At 43.6% G+C, this 22,644-nt stretch overlaps 1 protein-coding gene across 4 annotated transcripts in view; it reads right to left on the bottom strand.

The window, feature by feature from the left end:
• The window catches only part of PIP5K1C (phosphatidylinositol-4-phosphate 5-kinase type 1 gamma), a 238,503-nt gene that overhangs the window by 40,326 nt on the left and 175,533 nt on the right, over positions 1 to 22,644 (bottom strand). Inside the window, exon 10 of one of the 4 annotated variants that reach the window (XM_075204824.1) lies at positions 2,697 to 2,970. The exons of the other annotated variants lie outside the window; for them this stretch is intronic. Coding sequence (XP_075060925.1) covers positions 2,871 to 2,970 — 100 coding nt within the window. The 3' untranslated portion in view covers positions 2,697 to 2,870. Of the gene's footprint in view, positions 1 to 2,696; positions 2,971 to 22,644 lie in introns of those variants that run through there. 4 annotated transcript variants of the gene reach the window in all.

Below are 22,644 nucleotides of genomic sequence, written 5' to 3'. Positions count from 1 at the left end.
CCAACATTAAATGGCAAAAGGAGTGTGCAAGCAGGAGGATTAATAACAAGCCACAGAGCAACCCCTCCTGGTTGGAGAAACTGGAGAAGACAAAATGGCTGCATGAAGCATCCTCGCAGGCTCTGGGTAGAAGGAGTGGCTACCTTACAAAAAAAATTTCCTAGGTGGTAAAACAGCTTTAAAAAGTATACATAGAAGCTTTTTTGCTAGTACCTTCAGTTTCACTAACAAGAATCTAGCCCATTTACCAGAACTATTAAGGTGTTTAGACGAATTTACAACAGAAGACAGTTGAAGACAGTATGCTTGTTCTTATTACAGTTGAGCACTTTGGATGGCTTATAAACATATTAAACATAATAATGCACTGTTTTCCTCTTTATGCACTAAATGCTGCATACAAATTGCAGATATGATTAGATAAACAATATTTAGCTGTGCTTACCTGCCTCATTGCGGAAAACATATGTATCAGTTCTTAGGTTATGTGTATTTTATTACAACAAAAACAATGATACAAGAATGGCACGTGACTTAATATTAGGAATAAAATGAGTCCACATAGTCCTTAATAACACTTTCCAATGTACAGGCGGCTACCAGGTATTGCTGAAAAATATCTACAATTCAAACAGAGGGATAAGCCGCACAATAGTGTATTCTTTTAGGAATATATTTCAAAATCCTTAAGTGAAATATATATGCGTACCAAACTGTCAGATAATTCAAGCACGTCATAACCTCATTCCAGAATATTCAGGATCATCAGAAGTAGGTTTTGTGATATATACTTAGAAAAAGCAGAACAAAAACCAGAGGTAGTGTTTTATCATCTTAACAAGCAGAAGGTGCACACCATTCCCAGTGTATAGGTTTCTGAATGATTAGTTATCAAAAAATAAAAAATGCTTCCTGTTTCTGGAAATAAATCAAATAAACAGTGACCCTTTCTATTACACAATTTATTTTGTGTACAGAGAAAAAAAATAGCTCTACCATGTCAAAGCTTGTATACAAAAACAAATAAAACAAAGCTCCTACACTCTGTGAAAACTTGACTGAATGAGCTGACCAAATCCAGGTTTAGTAGAAAACAAGTCATACTATTAGGAGGACAGTGTTTTTGTAATACATTGCTTTAATCTGCTTATTAACCCCATATATATATTTCTTTATGTATGATGGTGATTACATTTACTAAAAAACATTATAATATCATGTGTGTATGAAGTTTTTCAGAATAATTACTTTGTCATTATCTGAATCATACAAGATAATTTACGAAAGTCGAAAATTGCAGGCACACAAAGCAAATAATGTTTTGTGATCTTGTGTTATTTTTGCAGGAATAAACCATTTCTTTTTGTGCACATCAGAAAAAACAATAATTAGCACTACACCAAATTAAAACACCACACAACAGGTGTTGCCCAGTACCCTATTTATTTCAGAGGGAGAGTATTGTAACAAAATCTATTTGGCATTTCAGCCACCTAACAATCTACTAAGTGATGATATACAACTGGGTGCTGCCTAAAAATAAATACCTATAATCTATACATATATAGCAATAATATAAAAAGGTGCACAACCTCTTGTATATTTCACATAACTTTATTACCAAATATTGATTAAAAACCTCATAAAAAAAACGTAATAAAAAAAGGAAAGGTAATCATCCCATACCTCCAAGCATAAAAATAGAGGTATAATGAATTCAATCTAATCTAAATATAAAAATGTATTTGACTATCATATAAATTAAATCTAACATGTAAAAACCGAATAGTCCAGAAATGTATGTCACTCTACTAAATCATGTGTCACTTCATAGAGAAATAAAAGTGTCCCATATTCCTAAAATGCTAAATATTGTAAGTCCACAGATCCAATCTGGTTTTCACCAGATTCTTCCCCTCCAAAAACAATTTTGTTTAAGAAAGTATCCTCATTACTTAAAGAGCACCAGACCGTGTTTCCTCCAAGGTAAATGTTGTCACTCCTTGTGTGCGTTCCACCTAGTCTTTCTAGAACACACACGTGTTTCCTGTTGTGCGAACAACTTCCAGTAATCACTGTCACTTAATTCAAAGGCCAATTAAGTCGTCACTCAAAGACCTTATCAAGGAAAGGATACCATTGTGTATCGCAGACTCTTAGATAAAAAAAATTCTTTGGTATTCTCCCCTCCCACAGTTATTTTTGCAAATGTCCTGGAAAGTCCTTTCCAAGTTATAAAGTACAGCAATCTTATCTCTTTGTCACACAAAGTGGAGCAATTAAAAGTATGTATAAGCCACCATTCATAAAAATAACACCCATATTTAAGTGGCTAAAATGTCCATTACGATCACAACATTCAGATAAGGAAATAATAAAACCATTGAAGTATAAACAAAATGAATATATACTAAAATGTACATATCAGAATTAATATATTACTCTCAGTCTGTACAGTTGATGAAACCATACCTAATAGATAATAGAATCCCAACCTGGTTGCCTCTACTAGTTTTCTATCACATGGAATAATAAGAGGTAAAAACTCAGACATCTTATTCTATTTAGTAAATAGCTGATTAGAGAAAGGATTTAGAGAAAAGATTTGTAACAGGACCTCCTATGCTATCCTGTCTGCTGTTTTGCTGAGGACCAGCTGAGCTTGCCATGCCACTGTCCCCTTTATTTACCTCAAATGCACCCTCTAACCGCAAAAGGAGGGTCTTTTGCTGATGCCATGACTAGGCTCCTTAGCGACACCTAGAACCGCGTCTTTCTGTGCAACTCTCGCTGCTGGTACACCTGGGCTGGAACACCTGACCTCTTGCCTTCAGATCAGGGTTGCTGTAGATGGGTTCCACCCTGGCCTATCACACTGGCCAGAGCTGCAGGTAGCGGGCAAAGAGTTGGTACTGGAATGCTGGGTCCAACCGCAGAATAGCCGAAGAACGGATTCGATTTATGTCTAATCTGCAGGTCACAGGATTTACAGCAGGTTAAGTAGTCATCAAAGCAGGTTCTTGAAGCAAGGATGTTTTATTAGCTCAGTTAGTCCTAATAAGAACAGTTAAAGTCACAAGTTGAAGGTACTAGTGACATCCAGAAAGGTACAGATAGAAGGATACATTTCAGTAGAAACCAGTTCTTTTTATACACATTGTGACATGCCGCCCCCTGATCCTCCCTGAACCCAACACGTCTGAGTTATTTTTAGTATCGGGATGCAATATGTTTCCCCAAAACATGGATTTAAATGCAATGCAAAGTTAACAAAATTTACACTAATCTGCTATATCCCAAAACCTGCTATGTGCATTATTCAGACAGGATCTGAGATGCAGGATAACAAGCCACACAAACAGAGAGGCAGCGGTCCCTTGTGTATACAGGCTAAACAGACGTGTTGGCCACATAGATGAAAAGGTGTAATTAACATGAGGAACTTTCTTTAGAAAAGTTATACAAATCCAATCATGACGTCCTGTCCCAGAAGTTACAAATCAACACCTCAGAAATTAATACCTATACAGAAATAACACACAATATAATAAAATAGGTACGTTTCTAATACGCAATATCAAGAACCAGTACATTTGCAACTATATAAATTGGTACACTGTGCTAATAATTTAAATATATTATTGCAATAAGTTATTTATAAGTGATCCAATCACAGTATGAATGCAGAAAACCAAGCTTAAAACAGGTAGAAAATACTAGCCAACTCTTTAGAACAGGAATGAAACATTGAAGCACTTAACACTCAAAGCTAAGCTCTAATAATCATACAGCATGGCAATGAGGAAAAAAATTGTAGCAGCCCCTGATTAGCAGTCCAATACACTAACTTCTAAATAAAGACAATGCAGACTGATAACCTTTATATAAAACAAGTGTACCACAAGTACTTAAAGCAGAGTCCAACACATCTGAACAAAACAGTTACAATATTAGAAAATAACAATTCTGGGGGTGCAAAACTGTGATGGAAGTAAGTATAAACTGAAATTCATTTTAATATAAGAGAATAGTTGTTCTCCAAAGTAAAATTTTACATAAAATATATTATCGTGACCCTTCTAAAAAGCCAAATGGAGCAGAGTTTCGAAAACACAGGAACATAACAATTTGTGAAGGAAGCCAGATTTTAAATTAAGGATGAGTTTTTACCCAACACGTATTTGCCTGGTGTGGAAGGTACATTAGCCTAGGACAGCCTGAACCCTTAATGAGCCCCTGTTATACAGGGACCAAGTGAACATTAGTTAAGTTTCAAAAGGAGTGGGAAGGTAAGAAAATAATCTAAGCTGCCGATACAGGGTATTGACAATTATCCCTTAAAATAAATAGAATACTGTAGGATTGAATAGCGCTGCTGAATTAATAACTAGTTTTAGATAACTCCTCACTATTAGATTAAACAATTCTAGAAAAATAATCAAATAGCAGATGTCACAGAAAACAAAACTGGTTTGAAGATACTTACTAAAAATAATTTATTAAAAAATACCAAATGATTGACACGAGTATCAAATGACATTAAAACTAGGGATGCTCAGGCTCAGTTTTTTGAAAAAAGAACCACCCCGAACTCTACCAATACGGTACTTCCCTGCGCTCTCGTTACTGAAACTGAGGCAAAATGTCATTGACGAATTGTTGGATCTCGCAAGTTTTGGATTCCATAAGTACCTTCCTCCACAGAGATCCCGTAGCATTTTTCAGACGACACAGGAGGGGTAGCAGCGTTCTTGGCAGTATCCAGTGGAAATTGCACAGCATCATTGCTCACAGAGAAACAGGAGGTGTGGCAATGTTCTCATCCTTCTCCAGTGACATTGGCGAGTGCCACGGCTCACACAGAAACAGGGGTAGCAGTGTTCTCTCTCCAGGTTCATTGCTCTGTGCCATCAATATGGATTCTGATCAGTCCACAGAAGAGCAGGAGCACCAAGCAGCTGCTGGCACCAGTCATGATTATACTAGTCCCTTTACATTATCTGCTACAGCTTATGATCAAGTGCATAGAGGTTTAAAGTCAGGGAAACAGAAATAATAAAAAAAAAGCTTCTACCAAGGCGTGGCTTGGTAGCCTTCCGGGCCGGTCGCATCATTGAGGAGCTCCGTATCTAGCTGCCACTATCTAGGCATCCCTACAGCCTTCTCAAGCTAGCCAGCAACCTTTAATGTGCCCAATTATTCTACCCTCCCTAGGGCAACTCTAGAGTCGGCATGCTCCGATGCTGACAAGTTACTTCCTGGTATCGCATGCGCGACAGACGTGACAGACGCGCCAGCTATCACATCCGGAAGTCTGGTCGTCTGATGTCAGGATCGTCTATACACCAGGAGAATATAATTGTGGAGTCCATCGGAACTGGGAGATTGATCGATTGCGGGGGTGAGCTCACGTCTCACTCTTTTTTTTTTTCTGTTGAGCATTTGATTATTTTATCTACCCATGTTCCTCCTATTGGAGCCGATTCCACATTCTGCCTAACAGCCCTTATCTAGATCATTGGACTTGAATTTATATTGAACTATTTATTGGGCCTTTGATTTTTGGTCCATTATATGTATTTTAGCTGCTTAATCATCATAGAAATTATCATGGATTATTTATCCTAAGTATCAATTTATAACAGCTGAATTGTTTGTTTTTATGCGAGTGATCACTTATTTGTTTGCTATACTATTTATTTCAGTAAAACTGTTGCTTATTTAGAACACATCCATTTATTTGCATTGGGGTACATCCTACAATTATTTACTATTGGGAGTTTGGGCCCTCTCTTCTAGCTATAGTAGCTGCCCCTGGCTGCAACCTTCCATTATAGGAAGCGCATCACCCCCACATCCTGCACAAGCCTACCCTGGTCAGTCGCAGTGAGTAAAGGAGTGCAGATTAGGGGGACATGGACTCCCTGCTCCCTAGTGACTCTCTGTCCCCTACTTACCCTCCACGTGTAGTTCCACACAGATGCAGCTCTCTATCACCCCCTGGTAGTGAAGACGGGGCAGAGCACATCTTGAAGAAAAGCTATGACCCCTGGGACATGGGGTGGTGTTCATCTGGCCCATCTACTCCGTGGCTGGCACTCGCCGGAAGTAACTTGGCAGCCATTCCCCCCTTCTCTTCTGGATGATTTTGGAGCCTGGACTACCTACCTGAGACCCAGCTGTTTCCTACTCTATGTGCCGGTAAATCAGAATCTATTGCCGCACTGCAGGCATGCATACTCCCATGAGGACTGACGTGTATGTATCCTGCTGCCACTATTTGAATTAAGACAGGTTAAAATATTTCCCTTTCTGTATGTGCCAATTACTGTTACTCTTGCGCCAACAGCCCCACCTACTGGTGACAGAAGGAAACATCAATCTACAGCAAGGCTCTGTCTGAACCAACAGCTCCACCCGTTGGTAAAAAAGCCTTAATTTCTTCAAATATAGCTATCTCATAGCTGCTCTGTACACGCTGTCACAACTCTGCTGATTGCTCACTATGTGATTGACAAGATGAGTTTCTTTTTCAGCCTTGTTGCTCCCTAGGCCTCTTTGCGGAGATGTGACTAAAGGTGACTCCATATTTCGCTTCATGCAATTCAAGACTGTTTTCTCCAGTTTGTCTATGGTACTACACGCACTACACGTGGGTAAAGACAAGAAGGGCCAAAAACAGAATTCTGGAAAACCTGCTGAGACACCACAATGCTCTCATCTTAGACAATTCCTGAAAACCTCAACATCCACAATTCCCTCAGCTGTTTCTCCAGTGACCTCCTCCCCGAGTTCACCAGCATCAGATTCACCTTCAACGGCTGATATGGCAACAACTGAAATGGTGTCACGGTCTGCCTCCGTCTCCTGTTGCGAGGTCCCAGCCTCCGTCTCCTGTTGCGAAGTCTCAGCCTCCGTCTCCTGTTGCGAGGTCCCAGCCTTCGTCTCCTGTTGCGAGGTCCCAGCCTCCGTCTAATGTTGCGAGGTCCCAGCCTCCGTCTAATGTTGCGAGGTCCCAGCCTCCGTCTCCCGTTCCGAGTCTTCAGCCCCTGTCTCCCGTTCCGAGTCTTCAGCCCCTGTCTCCAGTTCCGAGTCTTCAGCCCCTGTCTCCAGTTCCGAGTCTTCAGCCCCTGTCTCCAGTTCCGAGTCTTCAGCCCCTGTCTCCAGTTTTGAGTCTTCAGCCCCTGTCTCTGTTCCTGAGTTACAGTCTGCTCCAGTGGGGGCGCTGCCCTTAAAGCCTGCTCCAGAACAGTTTCCTGTCCATGCGGTTCAGCCCGAGTTGCCTGTCTATGCGGTTCAGCCCGAGTTGCCTGTCCATGCGGTTCAGCCCGAGTTGCCTGTCCATGCGGTTCAGCCCGAGTTGCCTGTCCATGCGGTTCAGCCCGAGTTGCCTGTCCATGCGGTTCAGCCCGAGTTGCCACTTGGTGCTGTCTGCTTTGAGGCTTCTCACAGCGCTGTCTGCTCTGTGACTTCTCACAGTGCTGTCTGACCCGTGGCTTCTCACAGTGCTGCCTGCCCCAAGGCTTTTCACAGCGCTGCCTGCCCTGAGGCTTCTCACAGTGTTGTCTGCCCCGAGGCTTCTCTCAGTGCTGTCCCTGCCAAGCCTGCCGCCCAGTCCGGGCCTGCTGCCAAGCCTGCCGCATAGGCCGGGCCTGCTGCCAAGCCTGCCGCCCAGGCCGGGCCTGCTGCCAAGCCTGCCGCCCAGGCCGGGCCTGCTGCCAAGCCTGCCGCCCAGGCCGGGCCTGCTGCCAAGTCTGAACCATCCGTTGCCAAGGGTGCCAAGTCTGAGCTACCACCTACTTTCAATGGGGATATACAGCAATTTAATGCTCTGATTAAATTTTTTATATCCTATTTACCATCAGTACCTGACCTCCTAGATAACCAATGGAAGCAAGTATATTACCTGTTATCCAACTTTACAGGAAAAGCTTTGGAATGGGTAAACCCATTTATTGAGACGGATCACCCCATCTTATCGGACTTACAATCCTTTATTGAGGCAGTTATCAGCAAGTTTGTAACACCTCCCACTATGCCATCTTGCGGGGCCTCTGCATTGTCAGCAATACCACCTAACTCACCTGGCCAAGAGATACCATTATGCTCCTCCCAGTTGGCTCAGGTCCCAATCCCGAGGAAGTCCCATAAAATGGGATGACGTAATAAGAAAGGAGGTTCTGCAGTGCTTCAACTTCCATCTGGCATGGTCTCCTTTTCCTCTCCACCCATGGACGAGGACTTTTCTGCCGGGCCCCCAATTCTGGACTATGATTCAGATGAACGCAGACATTTTTGGTAATTGGGCGTCTGGAATCCGCACTTTAAGGTGGGGGGGTACTGTCACGGTCTGCCTCCGTCTGCTTTGCATCATCTCCCTTTTGAATGCTGCTTGCATCCTGCAGTCCCTGTTTGTTTTGCACTGTGCAGTATGTGTTCATTTTATGTGTTAGCAGCAGTACCTCTGATCACCAGAGGTGCTGCAATTGTGCTTGCCTCTTGTGCTTTAGGAGTTAACCTTCCTGTTCACTAATTATTCCTTGCACCTGGATGTGTCCTTCTTATACTTGTCTCTCCCAGCATTCATTGCTGGTTATTGTTGTCCCATCCTGTTGTTCCTACCCTCTGCTGTGCTTGTGGTTTCATGCTGCCTGGATCTCTCCATATCACTGCTTACCTGCTATCTGGGAGCTCTCCATATTACCACTTTCCTACATCAGCCATCTATTTATTCCTGCAAGGAACATACACACAACATTTTTTCCCCCAGCACACTGCTATAGCCAGCAACAGATCTGCCATTTCTACTGTAGATAAAAATGCAAAAGTCTTTGTTGCACACATTTGCAAATGTATGTTTAAGCCATCCTGCCACGCCAAGGCGCTTTTGCTAATAGGATGGTCCTACTCTAAACAATGAGAGTCCCTATATTTGGGCCATACATATGTGTTTTTAAATTGAGAGCTAACTTACCAAAGAGGTACCCCAGAAGCCTTCAAATAGCAATCCAATGTCAGCACTCCCCCTCAGCTACTGACACCAACATGCCTCTCAGACAAATACAAAAGTGGAAGTTGCTCAAATCAATTTATAGGCCATAACAGGTGCTGAAAGGGTGGGGTTATCCTGCAAGGAACATACACACAACATTTTTTCCCCCAGCACACTGCTATAGCCAGCAACAGATCTGCCATTTCTACTGTAGATAAAAATGCAAAAGTCTTTGTTGCACACATTTGCAAATGTATGTTTAAGCCATCCTGCCACGCCAAGGCGCTTTTGCTAATAGGATGGTCCTACTCTAAACAATGAGAGTCCCTATATTTGGGCCATACATATGTGTTTTTAAATTGAGAGCTAACTTACCAAAGAGGTACCTCTCAGACAAATACAAAAGTGGAAGTTGCTCAAATCAATTTATAGGCCATAACAGGTGCTGAAAGGGTGGGGTTATCCTGCAAGGAACATACACACAACATTTGATTGATTTGAGCAACTTCCACTTTTGTATTTGTCTGAGAGGCATGTTGGTGTCAGTAGCTGAGGGGGAGTGCTGACATTGGATTGCTATTTGAAGGCTTCTGGGGTACCTCTTTGGTAAGTTAGCTCTCAATTTAAAAACACATATGTATGGCCCAAATATAGGGACTCTCATTGTTTAGAGTAGGACCATCCTATTAGCAAAAGCGCCTTGGCGTGGCAGGATGGCTTAAACATACATTTGCAAATGTGTGCAACAAAGACTTTTGCATTTTTATCTACAGTAGAAATGGCAGATCTGTTGCTGGCTATAGCAGTGTGCTGGGGGAAAAAATGTTGTGTGTATGTTCCTTGCAGGATAACCCCACCCTTTCAGCACCTGTTATGGCCTATAAATTGATTTGAGCAACTTCCACTTTTGTATTTGTCTGAGAGGCATGTTGGTGTCAGTAGCTGAGGGGGAGTGCTGACATTGGATTGCTATTTGAAGGCTTCTGGGGTACCTCTTTGGTAAGTTGGCTCTCAATTTAAAAACACATATGTATGGCCCAAATATAGGGACTCTCATTGTTTAGAGTAGGACCATCCTATTAGCAAAAGCGCCTTGGCGTGGCAGGATGGCTTAAACATACATTTGCAAATGTGTGCAACAAAGACTTTTGCATTTTTATCTACAGTAGAAATGGCAGATCTGTTGCTGGCTATAGCAGTGTGCTGGGGGAAAAAATGTTGTGTGTATGTTCCTTGCAGGATAACCCCACCCTTTCAGCACCTGTTATGGCCTATAAATTGATTTGAGCAACTTCCACTTTTGTATTTGTCTGAGAGGCATGTTGGTGTCAGTAGCTGAGGGGGAGTGCTGACATTGGATTGCTATTTGAAGGCTTCTGGGGTACCTCTTTGGTAAGTTAGCTCTCAATTTAAAAACACATATGTATGGCCCAAATATAGGGACTCTCATTGTTTAGAGTAGGACCATCCTATTAGCAAAAGCGCCTTGGCGTGGCAGGATGGCTTAAACATACATTTGCAAATGTGTGCAACAAAGACTTTTGCATTTTTATCTACAGTAGAAATGGCAGATCTGTTGCTGGCTATAGCAGTGTGCTGGGGGAAAAAATGTTGTGTGTATGTTCCTTGCAGGATAACCCCACCCTTTCAGCACCTGTTATGGCCTATAAATTGATTTGAGCAACTTCCACTTTTGTATTTATCTATTTATTCCTGCATTTTACTGTATATTCAGTATTACACCATCAGATTGTAATTCCAGCAATAAACTGTGTGTTTTCACCTCATTCCTGGCTCCTGAGCTGCACTTTGTATTTGAACCGTGACAAATGGCTTCTCAGAACAGCTAGGACCTAGTGGCTATTCTACAACTAATAAAATTGCTTCCCGCAAAGGAGGAACTTCAGAGGAAAAGACTTTCAAGTATTGGAGAATAGACTACATGAGTTAATCTGCAAGGAGGTAGCCCACCTCCAATCTGATTTTGCCAACCTGGCCTCCAGATTGTCAATACTGGAATCGGAGGTACACCAGGACAGATTTCAGGAAGTCTGAGAACGACAAGCTCAGGAATTTCAACTACTCAACACTAGAATAGACGACCTTGACAACAGGGGTCGCAGAAACAACCTGAGGATTCGTGGTATCCCAGAGGACATCTCACTTCAGGACCTAGTCCCTTTCCTCTCCAGATTCTTTAACGAGATTCTAGGCCACGACCCACAGGAACACATCCACTTCGACAGAGCTCATAGGGCTCTAAAACCACAGGATGCCCAGTCAGACTGCCTGAGAGACGTCATATGTCATCTACACTATTACACAAAAAAATATGCGATCATTCAAAAAGGAAGGGGCATGGATGGGATCGACTATGATGGTCAAAGTATACAAATCTTCCAAGACCTCTCCTGGAACACCCTTCAACTCCGTTGCATGCTCAAGCCATTGACAGACGCTCTTTGCAATCGGAGCATTAAATATAGGTGAAGCTTTCCGTTTGGCCTTCAGGTCACACTCAATGGGCAAACAGAATCAGTGCGTTCCCCATCAGACCTGGCACCCTTCTGCTCTGCCCTAGTCATTCAAAATGTTCAAATTCCGGAGTGGAAAGACTACAATGCGAGACTCCATCCTGTGACAACTGAGCCTTGGCAGAAGTCCGGAAACCCAAGGAAATCAGCAAAGCGACAACAGACTCCACAGGGTGACCCGGAGATCTGATATAATTGACTGCGATTCTCAGAAGTCTTATCTCACTAATATCTGATTATTCCTTTGTACCCTGCTCTTCTGACAATTTTTTTATTTTTTATTTCCTTTTTTGATGTCGTTTAGCTTCGCCATTTTGGCAGGTTTCAGTGTTTTTCTCAAATTACAGGCTGACTGACGAGGACCACTAACTTTTGTTAATATTTATACTTTGACATTGCCGATTCTTATTAGTTTTGTTTTATCTCGTTAGATGATATTTAACACAGTGAAACCCCCTCACTCAAAGTTATCCTAGATCTTATCACCTCCTCTCTTCCATTGTGTAGTCACCTTTAGCTGAATCTTAACCACACCCAAATTACTAGCAACCAACATTTCACCTATTTCCTCCTTTTATATATAATTATATATTTCTTTATGTCTATGTTACCACATTTTGTCAAACTTTATACAGCCCTTTAAAGATCGGAAGCCAGTCTTCCCTAGTTATTTAATTTTTTTTTGGAATACTAGCAGTTACCTTGGTCACTTATCCCCCATTGACCCCCACCGCAGTACAGTTTATTTGAGAAGATGGGAGCAGTGTTTTGTGCGCGTTACCCAACTTTTCTCTTTTTCTATTCTTTTCTCTCCCAACCCGCTTCCTTTGTTTCCTGAAGCTGTCTCTCATTTGATCCAGATTGGCAGCCTTTAATAATGCGTTCCTTAAGTCTAGCTTTCCCCCATGACCGATGTCCGTAAAACAGTCTCGGTAAATGCCAAAGGCCTAAATGTACCAGAGAAACATTCACATGCCTTGCGTGAGTTTCATAATGAAGGCGCTGATGTTGTTTTTGTGCAGGAGACACATTTCAAACAAGGGTCCACCCCGGCATTCCGGGACCGTTATTATCCTAACCCGTACTTTAGCAACAGCAGCACAGACAAAACTCTTGGCGTGGAAATTCTGTTTTCTAAAAGATACTCATTTACGATCCTACAGAAAATTAGACTTGTAGAAGGGAGAGCCCTCATGATAAAATGTAAACTCCAAGACACCACTTATACTTATGTCGATTTATATGTTCCAAACCAGGGTCAACCTGCGTTCCTGGAAAAGGTTCTGGAAAATGTAGCTAAGTTGGCGGAAGGTGTCTTGGTGGTTGGAGGTGACCTCAACTGGTCCTGCAACCTGATCTCAACACATCCAATAGAGCGCCCCGGTATTGTGGGTCTCTGCATGGGAAAGTAAGACACATTTTACATGGTTCTCAGCTGGTCGACACGTGGAGGCTGCAGAACCCTTCAGTTGGAGACTATACCTTTTTCTCCCACCCACACTCCCGCATTGACTACTAGTTTCCCTCACATAGACATCTCTGGCTTGTTCATTCAACATCTATAGGCCAGGCGACTTGGTCAAATGACGCTCCTATTTCTTTGTCCCTACACTCAGCTTGACCTAGGGTTAAGGGTTGTTCGTGGAGACTTAACCAGCTCCTTCTACAAGACTCCTACTGTAAAGCACAAATAGAACAATGACGACTATATTGGAGGTCTCGGCAGAGTCAGTCTGGGATATGCATAAGTGCGTCCTTCGTGACAAAATGATCCAACTTGGCTCATTTATGAAAAAACAAAAGAAGCTTTGAAAGACCAGCTTCTTAAAAAAATTATCGCTTTAGAAGCCAGACACAAAACCACTTTATCCCCTGTGGAGTTGACTGAAACTAGGACTGCTTTAAATAAACTCCTATACAATAGAATAAAACTAGATTTCCGAAAATGTCGCAATCTGTATTTCCAATGGGGTAACAAACCCGTCTCAACGTTAGCAAGGGCCTTATGGGCTCTGTGCGCCAAAACATTCATAGCTATGTTTAAGAACGACAAAGTAAAAGAATGCCAACTTACATCAGACATAGCAGCGGCCTTCCACTCCTACCATTCCGAACTTTACAACATATCGGGCAAGACGCTTTAGGTTTACCCAATAGGTGCCCCTTGATACCATCTTATTTACATGAGGTCGCTTTTCCAACTCTCTCAGACGTTAACATAACCTTGCTGGAACAGCCCTTTACCCAAGACCAATTAGCTGATGCAATCAAATTTACTCCCTCAAATAAAAGCCCAGGCCCCGATGGTTTCTCAATATCTTACTACAAGACTTTCAAACATAAGCTACTACCCTTAATGGTGCCAGCCTTCAATGCTGTTTCAGAGGATACCCCTTTCTCCACGCAATCCCTAGAAGCCCACATCGCAGTAATACCTAAAGATGGCAAGGATCCGTCTCGGCCTGAGTTACCAGCCGATATCCCTACTTAACGTGGACATTAAACTATACGCAAAACTAATAGCTAACCAATTGAAACTCATCTTACCGTGAATAATCCACTCTGACCAAGTTGAATTCATCCCAGGTCGTGAGGCAAGGGATAACACAACTAAGGTTATCGACCTGGTCCGCTCGGCAGTCAGCTCTAATTCATCATCACCATCTATTTATATAGCGCCACTGATTCCGCAACGCTGTACAGAGAACTCATTCACATCAGTCCCTGCCCCATTGGAGCTTACAGTCTAAATTCCCTAACACACACACACACAGAGATAGAGAGAAAGAGAGCGAAAGAGACTAGGGTCAATTTTGATAGCAGCCAGTTAACCTACTAGTATGTTTTTGGAGTGTGGGAGGAAACCAGAGCACACGGAGGAAACCCACGCAAACAAGGGGAGAACATACAAACTCCACACAAATAAGGCCATGGTTGGGAATCGAAATCATGACCCCTGTGCTGTGAGACAGAAGTGCTAACCACTAAGCCACCTTGCTGCCCCCTCCATGTTGTTATCCACGGATGCCGAAAGGGCCTTCGACCGAACTGACTGGTCATTCCTGTGTTGCATGTTATCCCATATGGGTCTAGGGTCACTTGCCCTTCATCGGATTTTAGTCCTTTACCATACCCCTACTGCTTGTATAAAAATTAATGGGACCCTCTCAGATCCAGTCTTGATAAGAAACACCACCAGACAAGGGTGCCCCCCTCTCCCCAATAATCATTGTGCTTTGTATGGAAACCCTGGCCAATGCCATTGGAGCCAAACCTGACCTCTCAGGAGTGGTAGTGGGTAAGGCGGAGTATAAATTAGCTCTTTTGCAGACGACCTCCTAGCCGTGGTTACCAACCAAATCATCTCAGTTCCCAATCTGGTTAAAGCATTCCAGTGCTTCAGTTCTCTATCCAATTTTAAAATCAATTATTCAAAATCGATGGCTTTGAAGTCATCATTATCTCCTCGTGTGGTTGAAGGGCTCTAGCAGGCTTTTGCATTCCAATTGCGCCCATCTCACATTAAGTACATGGATGTACTTTTCTATAAAGATCTGACGCAATTGTTCAACCTTAATTTTGGTCCTCTCATAGCTAAGCTCCGTAAGGATCTGAAAGAGTGGCAGACCAAGACTTTTTCCTGAATAGGATGTATCAATATTATCAAAATGAATATCCTCCCATGTATCCTTTACCTCCTTCAGAAACTTCCAATCTACATACCAAATAAATGGTTTAATGACCTACAGAAACCGTTTCAGGCATTATGTCTTGCATCAACGTAGACACTTAGAGGGACTCCAACTCCCGCACTTCCCCTCATACCATAATGCTATGATGTTGGGGAGGATCCTGGAGTGGTCAAACACTACCAGTGAGAAGCAGTGTATTGTTATTGAGGGATCATACCCATCTTCCTCCCCTCTGTGTACCCCATGATTAAGCAAATTACCCCTCATTAGACACCCTATCATTGGCCCTACCATCTTAGTATGGTCCAGACTTCAGATTCTTCCCCACCTCTCCTTCTCCCTTTATTATCTCACCACTGACCCCCATATTTGAAAATCCACTTTTCCCCTGGGGTTACAAACTGACAAACTGGACCTTTCAAAACATAAGTGCGTGCTTGGATCACACGTGTCGGCCAGCTGATAATCTCCACAGGTGTGTCCTCCTTTGCTGAGATTCAGGCTAAGTGGGAGCTTCCGGGTTCGAAAATATGGAGATACCTCCAAATTAAGCACCTCCTGACCTCAGGCTTACCTCGCAATGACATAACTAGTGCCCCCACAGCATTTGAATCGATGTGTCTAGCTGACAGTTGTCCTCCCCATTTGCTCTCCAACATCTACAAACTCCTTATAGAAAAAAATTTCAGCTCCTTAACCAAATTTACCACTGCTAGGCAACAAGATCTGGGAGAGCAATTACATGAGGCAGATTGGTCAGCCATTTTTAAGACCACCCATACTTGTTACACTAGTGTCTCTGCGGTAGAAAGCAACTACAAGGTTCTATCAAGATGGTATATGTGTCCAGTGCAACTAGCAAAATTTTATCAGGGTGTTTCAGATTCCTGCTGGAGATGCCAGAATGCCCCTGGCACTCCTATACATATCTGGTGGGAATGTGCAGCACTTCGACCGTTCTGGTCCCAGGTCATTGAAGTCTCCACAAAAATATTAGGAGATGTGGTTCCTGATAGTCCTGCCTTCTGGCTACTCAACAAGATCAATGTCCCAATTTCTAGTTTTAAAAAATCCATTATAAGATATCTTGTCTTGTCTGCGAAAGCAGTGATTCCAACCCACTGGAGATATTCCACTCCCCCACCCATCCGGGAGTGGTTCCAGAGACTGGAGTTTTATAGAGTTATGGACAAGCTTTTACTCTCATCTGCTGATAAATTTACAGAATATTACTCCATTTGGTGCCTATGGCTCAAATTCCAAGACTCTGGAAAGTTTACTCACTTGAACAAACCAGCTCCCTCATCTTCTCTCCTTGCTGTGACTTGAGCTGTTTCGGAACACTATCTGTAACAGGAAACAATCCCCCTGTCACGGGCACTAGGAGTCTTGCCCAGGATTTCACCAGTTGACTATGCTTACCAGAGAGGCAGAGTTTGCACAGCGGTCTTCTGGCAGCAGGGTGAATAGTGGAACGTATATAACAGCAGATGGAGAGAGGATGCCAATGGAATTGATGATAGTCAATGACTTGCAGCTATAATGGTAAATGAGTCAGCGACTTGCAGCTATACTGGTAGATGAGTCAGCGACTTGCATCTATAGTGGAAAGGCAGGTTTGAACCACGGAGACCAGGGTGGACGTGAGCAGGTGAAGGAAGGTAACAGGAGAGTAGGTGGTCTGCAGATAGCAAGTTGTACCACTGCTGTGAAGGGAAGACTTGTCCAGGTGCAGGTAGGTAGCGGGGAAGTCAGTGGTCTGCGTACAGCAAGTTGTACCACTGCTGTGATGAGAAGACTTGTCCAGGTGCAGGTAGGTAGCAGGGAAGTCAGTGGTGTGCGTATAGCAAGTTGTACCACTGCTGTGATGAGAAGACTTGTCCAGGTGCAGGTAGGTAGCGGGGAAGTCAGTGGTCTGCGTACAGCAAGTTGTACCACTGCTAGTAAGTGAGGAGTAGTTCAAGTGCGGATGAGTGGAGGCATGAAAAGAGTCAATAACGGTATGAAGACACTGAGAGCACAGAGGAACTTTGTTCCAAACAGATATGCAGCGTTTACAGCTAATAGTCTATAACAGTATGGATACCGCTGCTGAGTAGAGAGGCTTGCACAAAGCGGATATGCGGGATAATAACTGATAGTCAATCACAAGTATGCATATCTCTGCTGAGTAGAGAAGCTTGTTCCAAACTGATATGCAGCGTAACAACAAATAGTCTATAGTGGGTATGGATACCGCTGCTGAGTAGAGAAGCTTGTCCTAGGCGGATATGCAAAGTAACAGTTGATAGTCAATAACAAGTAAGCATACCGCTGACGAGTAGAGAAGCTTGTCCACGAGGATATGCAGGTACAGCGGGAGCGCTGAACGGCTGTAGCGGGTATGGGAACCGCAGGTGAGCAGAGCATGTAATCCAGCAGACAGCTGAGGACACGAGCAGGATACAGGAGTCTGTAGCGGGTATGGGAACCCCAGGTGAGCAGAGCAGGTAATCCAGCAGACAGCTGAGGACACAAGCAGGATACAGGAATCTGTAGCGGGTATGGGAACCCCCGATGAGTAGAGCAGGTAATCAGCAGGAAACTGAGGACACTAGCAGAACACAGGAGACACCTTCAGAGACTCACAGGGAATGAGACTCAAGATCAGGCAACGAGGTAATGAGCACAGGTGCCTTAAATAGGGAGAGGTGCCTGATCCACCAATGAGATTAAAAGCAAAGGTCATAAGTTCTTGGATGCTGCGCATGCGCAGTTCATCAAGATGGCGGACGGCCGCGGCTCAGTACAGGCGCCGGCAGGAAGGCTAGAGAACCACGCACCAGCGCAGAGGCACTCAACCGTCCGGTGAGTGACAGTACCCCCCCTTTTAAAGGTGGGCACAGAACACTTGGAGCCGGGTTTGCCCGAATACTTGGAGTAGAATCTTTTTAGAAGAGCTGGAGCGTTGAGATCATCTGCGCGGATCCAAGAATTCCTCGCGAAATTTTAGCATCTAAAATATGAGTAATTTCAAACTCTTCCTCTTGATTAACTTGTACTGGCCAAGGTGCTGAAGGAGGAACAGAGAAACGGTTGATGATAAGAGGCTTGAGTAATGACACATGGAAGGCGTTGGAGATACGAAGGATCTTAGGTAATAGTAGTTTGAAGCACACCGGATTTATCACCTGAGTGATCTTGTATGGACCAATGAAACGGGGAGCGAACTTCATGGACGGAACCTTCAGGTGAATATTTTTGGTAGAAAGCCATACGTGGTCTCCAGTCCTAAGTGGTGGAATAGCTCGCCTCTTTTTATCCGCAAAACACTTGTATCTGGCAGATGTCTTCTTTAGGCAGGATTTAACCTGAGACCAGATATTTTTGAAACTCTGACATACACTCTCCACTGCAGGAACTTGGGTGGGAGGGAGGGCAGGAAATTCTGGGAAAGACGGATGGTGACCGTATACCACAAAGAATGGACTTTTTGAAGATGACTCGTGATACATGTTGTTATGGGCGAATTCAGCCCATGGAAGTAAATCTACCCAGTTGTCTTGGTTGGCTGAGGAGAACGTCCTTATGAAAGTCTCAAGATCTTGGTTGACTCTCTCGGTCTGTCCATTTGATTGAGGATGGTAGGAGGATGATAGTGACAATCGAATACCCAAGGTCTTGCAAAGGGCTCGCCAGAATCTGGAGACGAATTGCACTCCTCTATCCGAAACAATCTCAGATGGACATCCATGAATTCGGAAGATCTCCTTGATAAAATGGTCAGCCAGAGTAGATGAGGAAGGTAAACCGGTCAAAGGAACGAAATGTGCCATTTTCGAAAATCTATCCATCACTACCCAGATGGTATTGCACTTTTTACTAGGAGGAAGATCGGTGACAATGTCCATACTAATATGGGTTCAAGGTTTGGAAGGAATGGGTAGTGGTTGAAGTAATCCCGCCGGTGTTCTGCGGGGAGTTTTAAACTGGGAACTCACCTCACACGCGGCCACAAATTCTTTGACATCTCTCCTCATAGAGGGCCACCAGTAGCTTAAAAAAAGGACTTCTAAGGTCTTGCGTTCACCCGAATGTCCAGAAAAGCGTGAGGAATGATACCAGGACAATATTTTCCTCCGTAGAGATGGAGGCACGAGGGTTCTCCCAAATGGTAGCACCTTGGTGGAAGAAGTGGCCAGAGTCACACATTTGGGATCTAATATAGGATGATTAGGACCATCTTCAACATCTGAGGACACCACAAACGCCCGAGACAAGGCGTCTGCTTTTCTATTCTTGGAAGCTGGTTTGAAGGTTATGATAAGCTCAAAACGGGAAAAGAAAAGAGACCATCTTGTTTGACGAGGATTCAAACATTGGGCTGACTGCAAATATAACAGGTTTTTGTGATCCGTAAAAATAGTTACAGAATGACGAGCTCCCTCCAGCAGATATCTCCACTCCTCTAATGCTGCTTTTATGGCCAACAACTCCTTGTCCCCGATAGTGTAATTTCTCTCCGCAGGTAGAAGACCTCGAGAGTAGAAGGCACAGGGATGGAATTATTGTTGCTCCGATCTTTGGGATAGTATGGCCCCTAGGCCAACATTAGAGGCGTCTACCTCCAGGAAGAAAGGAAGGGTCACGTCAGGCTGTCGAAGAACAGGAGCGGAAGAGAAGGACTCCTTGAGGAACTGGAAAGCTTGAAGGGCCTCGGAGGACCATTGTTTAGTGTAAGCTCCCTTCCGGGTCAGAGCCACTATTGGAGAGGCGATGGATGAAAAACCTTGAATGAAACGTCTGTAGTAGTTTGCAAAACCTAAAAAGCGTTGGATTGCTCTGAGAGTAGTTGGCTGGGGCCAACGTAGTACAGTGTTCACCTTTTCAGGATCCATCTTGAGACCAACTCCGGACACAATATATCCCAAGAATGGAATCTGGGATAACTCAAAGGAACATTTTTCTAACTTGCATAATAAAGAGTTTCTCCGGAGTCTAGAAAGGACCTCTGCCACATGTTGATGATGAGTGGGCAGATCCTGTGAAAAGATTAATATGTCGTCCAGGTAGACGACGACACAGACATACAAGTCCCGGAAGATCTCATTCACGAAACCCTGGAAGACAGCTGGGGCGTTACACAACCCGAAGGGCATAACTAGATATTCATAGTGGCCATCCCTGGTGCTAAAAGCTGTCTTCCATTCGTCTCCAGACTTGATCCGGATTAAGTTATAAGCGCCTCGAAGATCAAGCTTGGTAAAGATCCGGGATCTCTTAATGCGATCAAAGAGCTCGGTAATTAGTGGAATAGGATACGGATTTATTTTTATTTTTTTATTTAACTGAAATAAAGTTTATTGAATTTTCTAAGATAATTGCAAAGGATACAAAAAAAAAAAGAAATAGGGAAAGGGTAGGACATAAAGGGGAAAGGGGTACATAGTGGGGACGAAACACAACAATATGTCATAAAACACCAGCAATCTAGACATGTATCACTTTGTAGTATTTAAATATAATTATAGTCAGTTGACAAGTAAAACTAAAGATTGGCACTCTAAACATAAGTCACTTTAACTTTACAATACGGAGGCTAGTCCATTCCATCCTTGTACCTAGGCACAAAAGCAAATATTTCTTAGATCAAGGCACGAGCCACTGAGTCGGAGATATCCAGCCTATGGGGGGACTGGGATGGGGCCCCACCTCCGTCTGTGACGTAATTATGCCAGCTACGCCATTTTACTAATGGGGAAGTATCTGCCGTGGAATACAGAACTCCTAAGGTCTCCATCTCAAAGCTGAAGTTCACTTTAGATATCACCTTAGCCAAAGACGGGGGAGACAGTTGTTTCCAGGCCTGAGCTATAGCAGCTCTGGTTGCAATGAGCACTTGGCCCATCACGCACCTGTCCCAGGAGGGAACGGAGGGGGGATAATGATGTAACAAAGCAAGCTCTGGGGAAGGAGATGTAGGATATCTAAAAACCTTTACCAACAACTGGAAAACCTCTAACCACAGGGGTTGTAGGACTGGGCATGCCCAAAAAATATGGAATATATCCCCTCTCTCAGTGCAATTACGCCAACATGTCGGGGGTACTGAGGGCCAAATTTTGTGCAGTTTCTCAGGGGTCACGTACAATCTATTCAGAAGCTTCACCAACATTTCAGTATGATTAAGGCATTTAGACATTGTGAAAGCGTTTCGAAAAATACAATCCCATTCCTCCTCCGTGAATACTACCTGGAGATCTACCTCCCATTGGAGTTGAATTTTTGATTTGGTGTTAACGACTTGCGAAGTTAAAATATTATACCAGGTAGTTATGCTAGCTTTGTTGTTACTCTTTGTCAGGTTTACCTGATATATAGCCGGGGGGAAACCTATGACTATACCTCTGAATGAGGGCTCTGACAGCCAGTGTCTAAGCTGAAGAAATTTATAAAAGTCGCTCTTCGGCAAATTATATTGTTCACTCAACTGAGAAAAGGAGGAAAGTGTACCTGAATTAAACAATTGGCCTAAAGTCAGAATCCCCCTAGATACCCATCCCGACAGGTTTAAGTCAGGAATCTGTTTTGATGCTGCTTGTATTGAGACATTTTCCGTGGGTCGAGCAAAACCCTCAGGGCCTTCACACAATCGGTCCCAGACTAACAAGGCATCCCTGGTGAGAGCGGGCAGGTTATGGGCTTGCGGTCTCCTTTCCCGAGGAGCCCAAACTAGATCAACTAAAGGGAAATCAGGATTACGAGCCTTTTTCTGGCTCACCCATGGCTTCCCACACCCTGGGAGGAACCAATCACGCATCTGAGAGAGTAAACAAGCATCATGGTATTTTCCCAGGTCGGGGAGGACCAACCCCCCCTGTGCTTAACTCCTAACCATACGCTGCAAGGCCATCCGAGGTGGCCTAGCCTTCCACACATATGTCCTCATAACCTTGACTAGTTTATTTAACAGGCGCTGTGGGAGATGGAATGGGAGCATCCGGAACAAGTACATCATCTTTGGGAGGAGCATCATTTTGAATGCCGATATTCTCCCCAGCCAAGAGACCTCATAGCACATCCATGAAGTAGTTAAGCACTGGAGTTGGTCAAGTAATAAAGAGAAATTCTTATCTATCAAACTATCAAGATGTGGGGTAACCTGAATACCTAAGTACGAAATTTCTGTGGATTTCCATATATAGGGATATTTGTCTTTCAACTTCTGTAATCTCTCCTGCGGAATGTTAATGGGAAGAGCCTCCGTTTTGGAAGTATTCAATTTATACAGAGAGGCTGCGCTAAATTGGGCTAGAAGTGTATGGATGGCAGGTAGCGAGGTCTCCGGTCTGGCAACGAATAATAGGACATCATCTGCAAATAAGCATAACTTGTGGGATTCTTCTTCCACAACCACTCCCACACACTCCTGATCAACTCTCACTTT

The sequence above is a fragment of the Mixophyes fleayi genome, chromosome 1 (assembly GCF_038048845.1).
Source record: "Mixophyes fleayi isolate aMixFle1 chromosome 1, aMixFle1.hap1, whole genome shotgun sequence".
Classification (NCBI taxonomy): Eukaryota; Metazoa; Chordata; class Amphibia; order Anura; family Limnodynastidae; genus Mixophyes; species Mixophyes fleayi.
The sequence above is the reverse complement of the archived record's forward strand: the minus strand, read 5'-3'. Positions and strand labels throughout refer to the sequence as shown.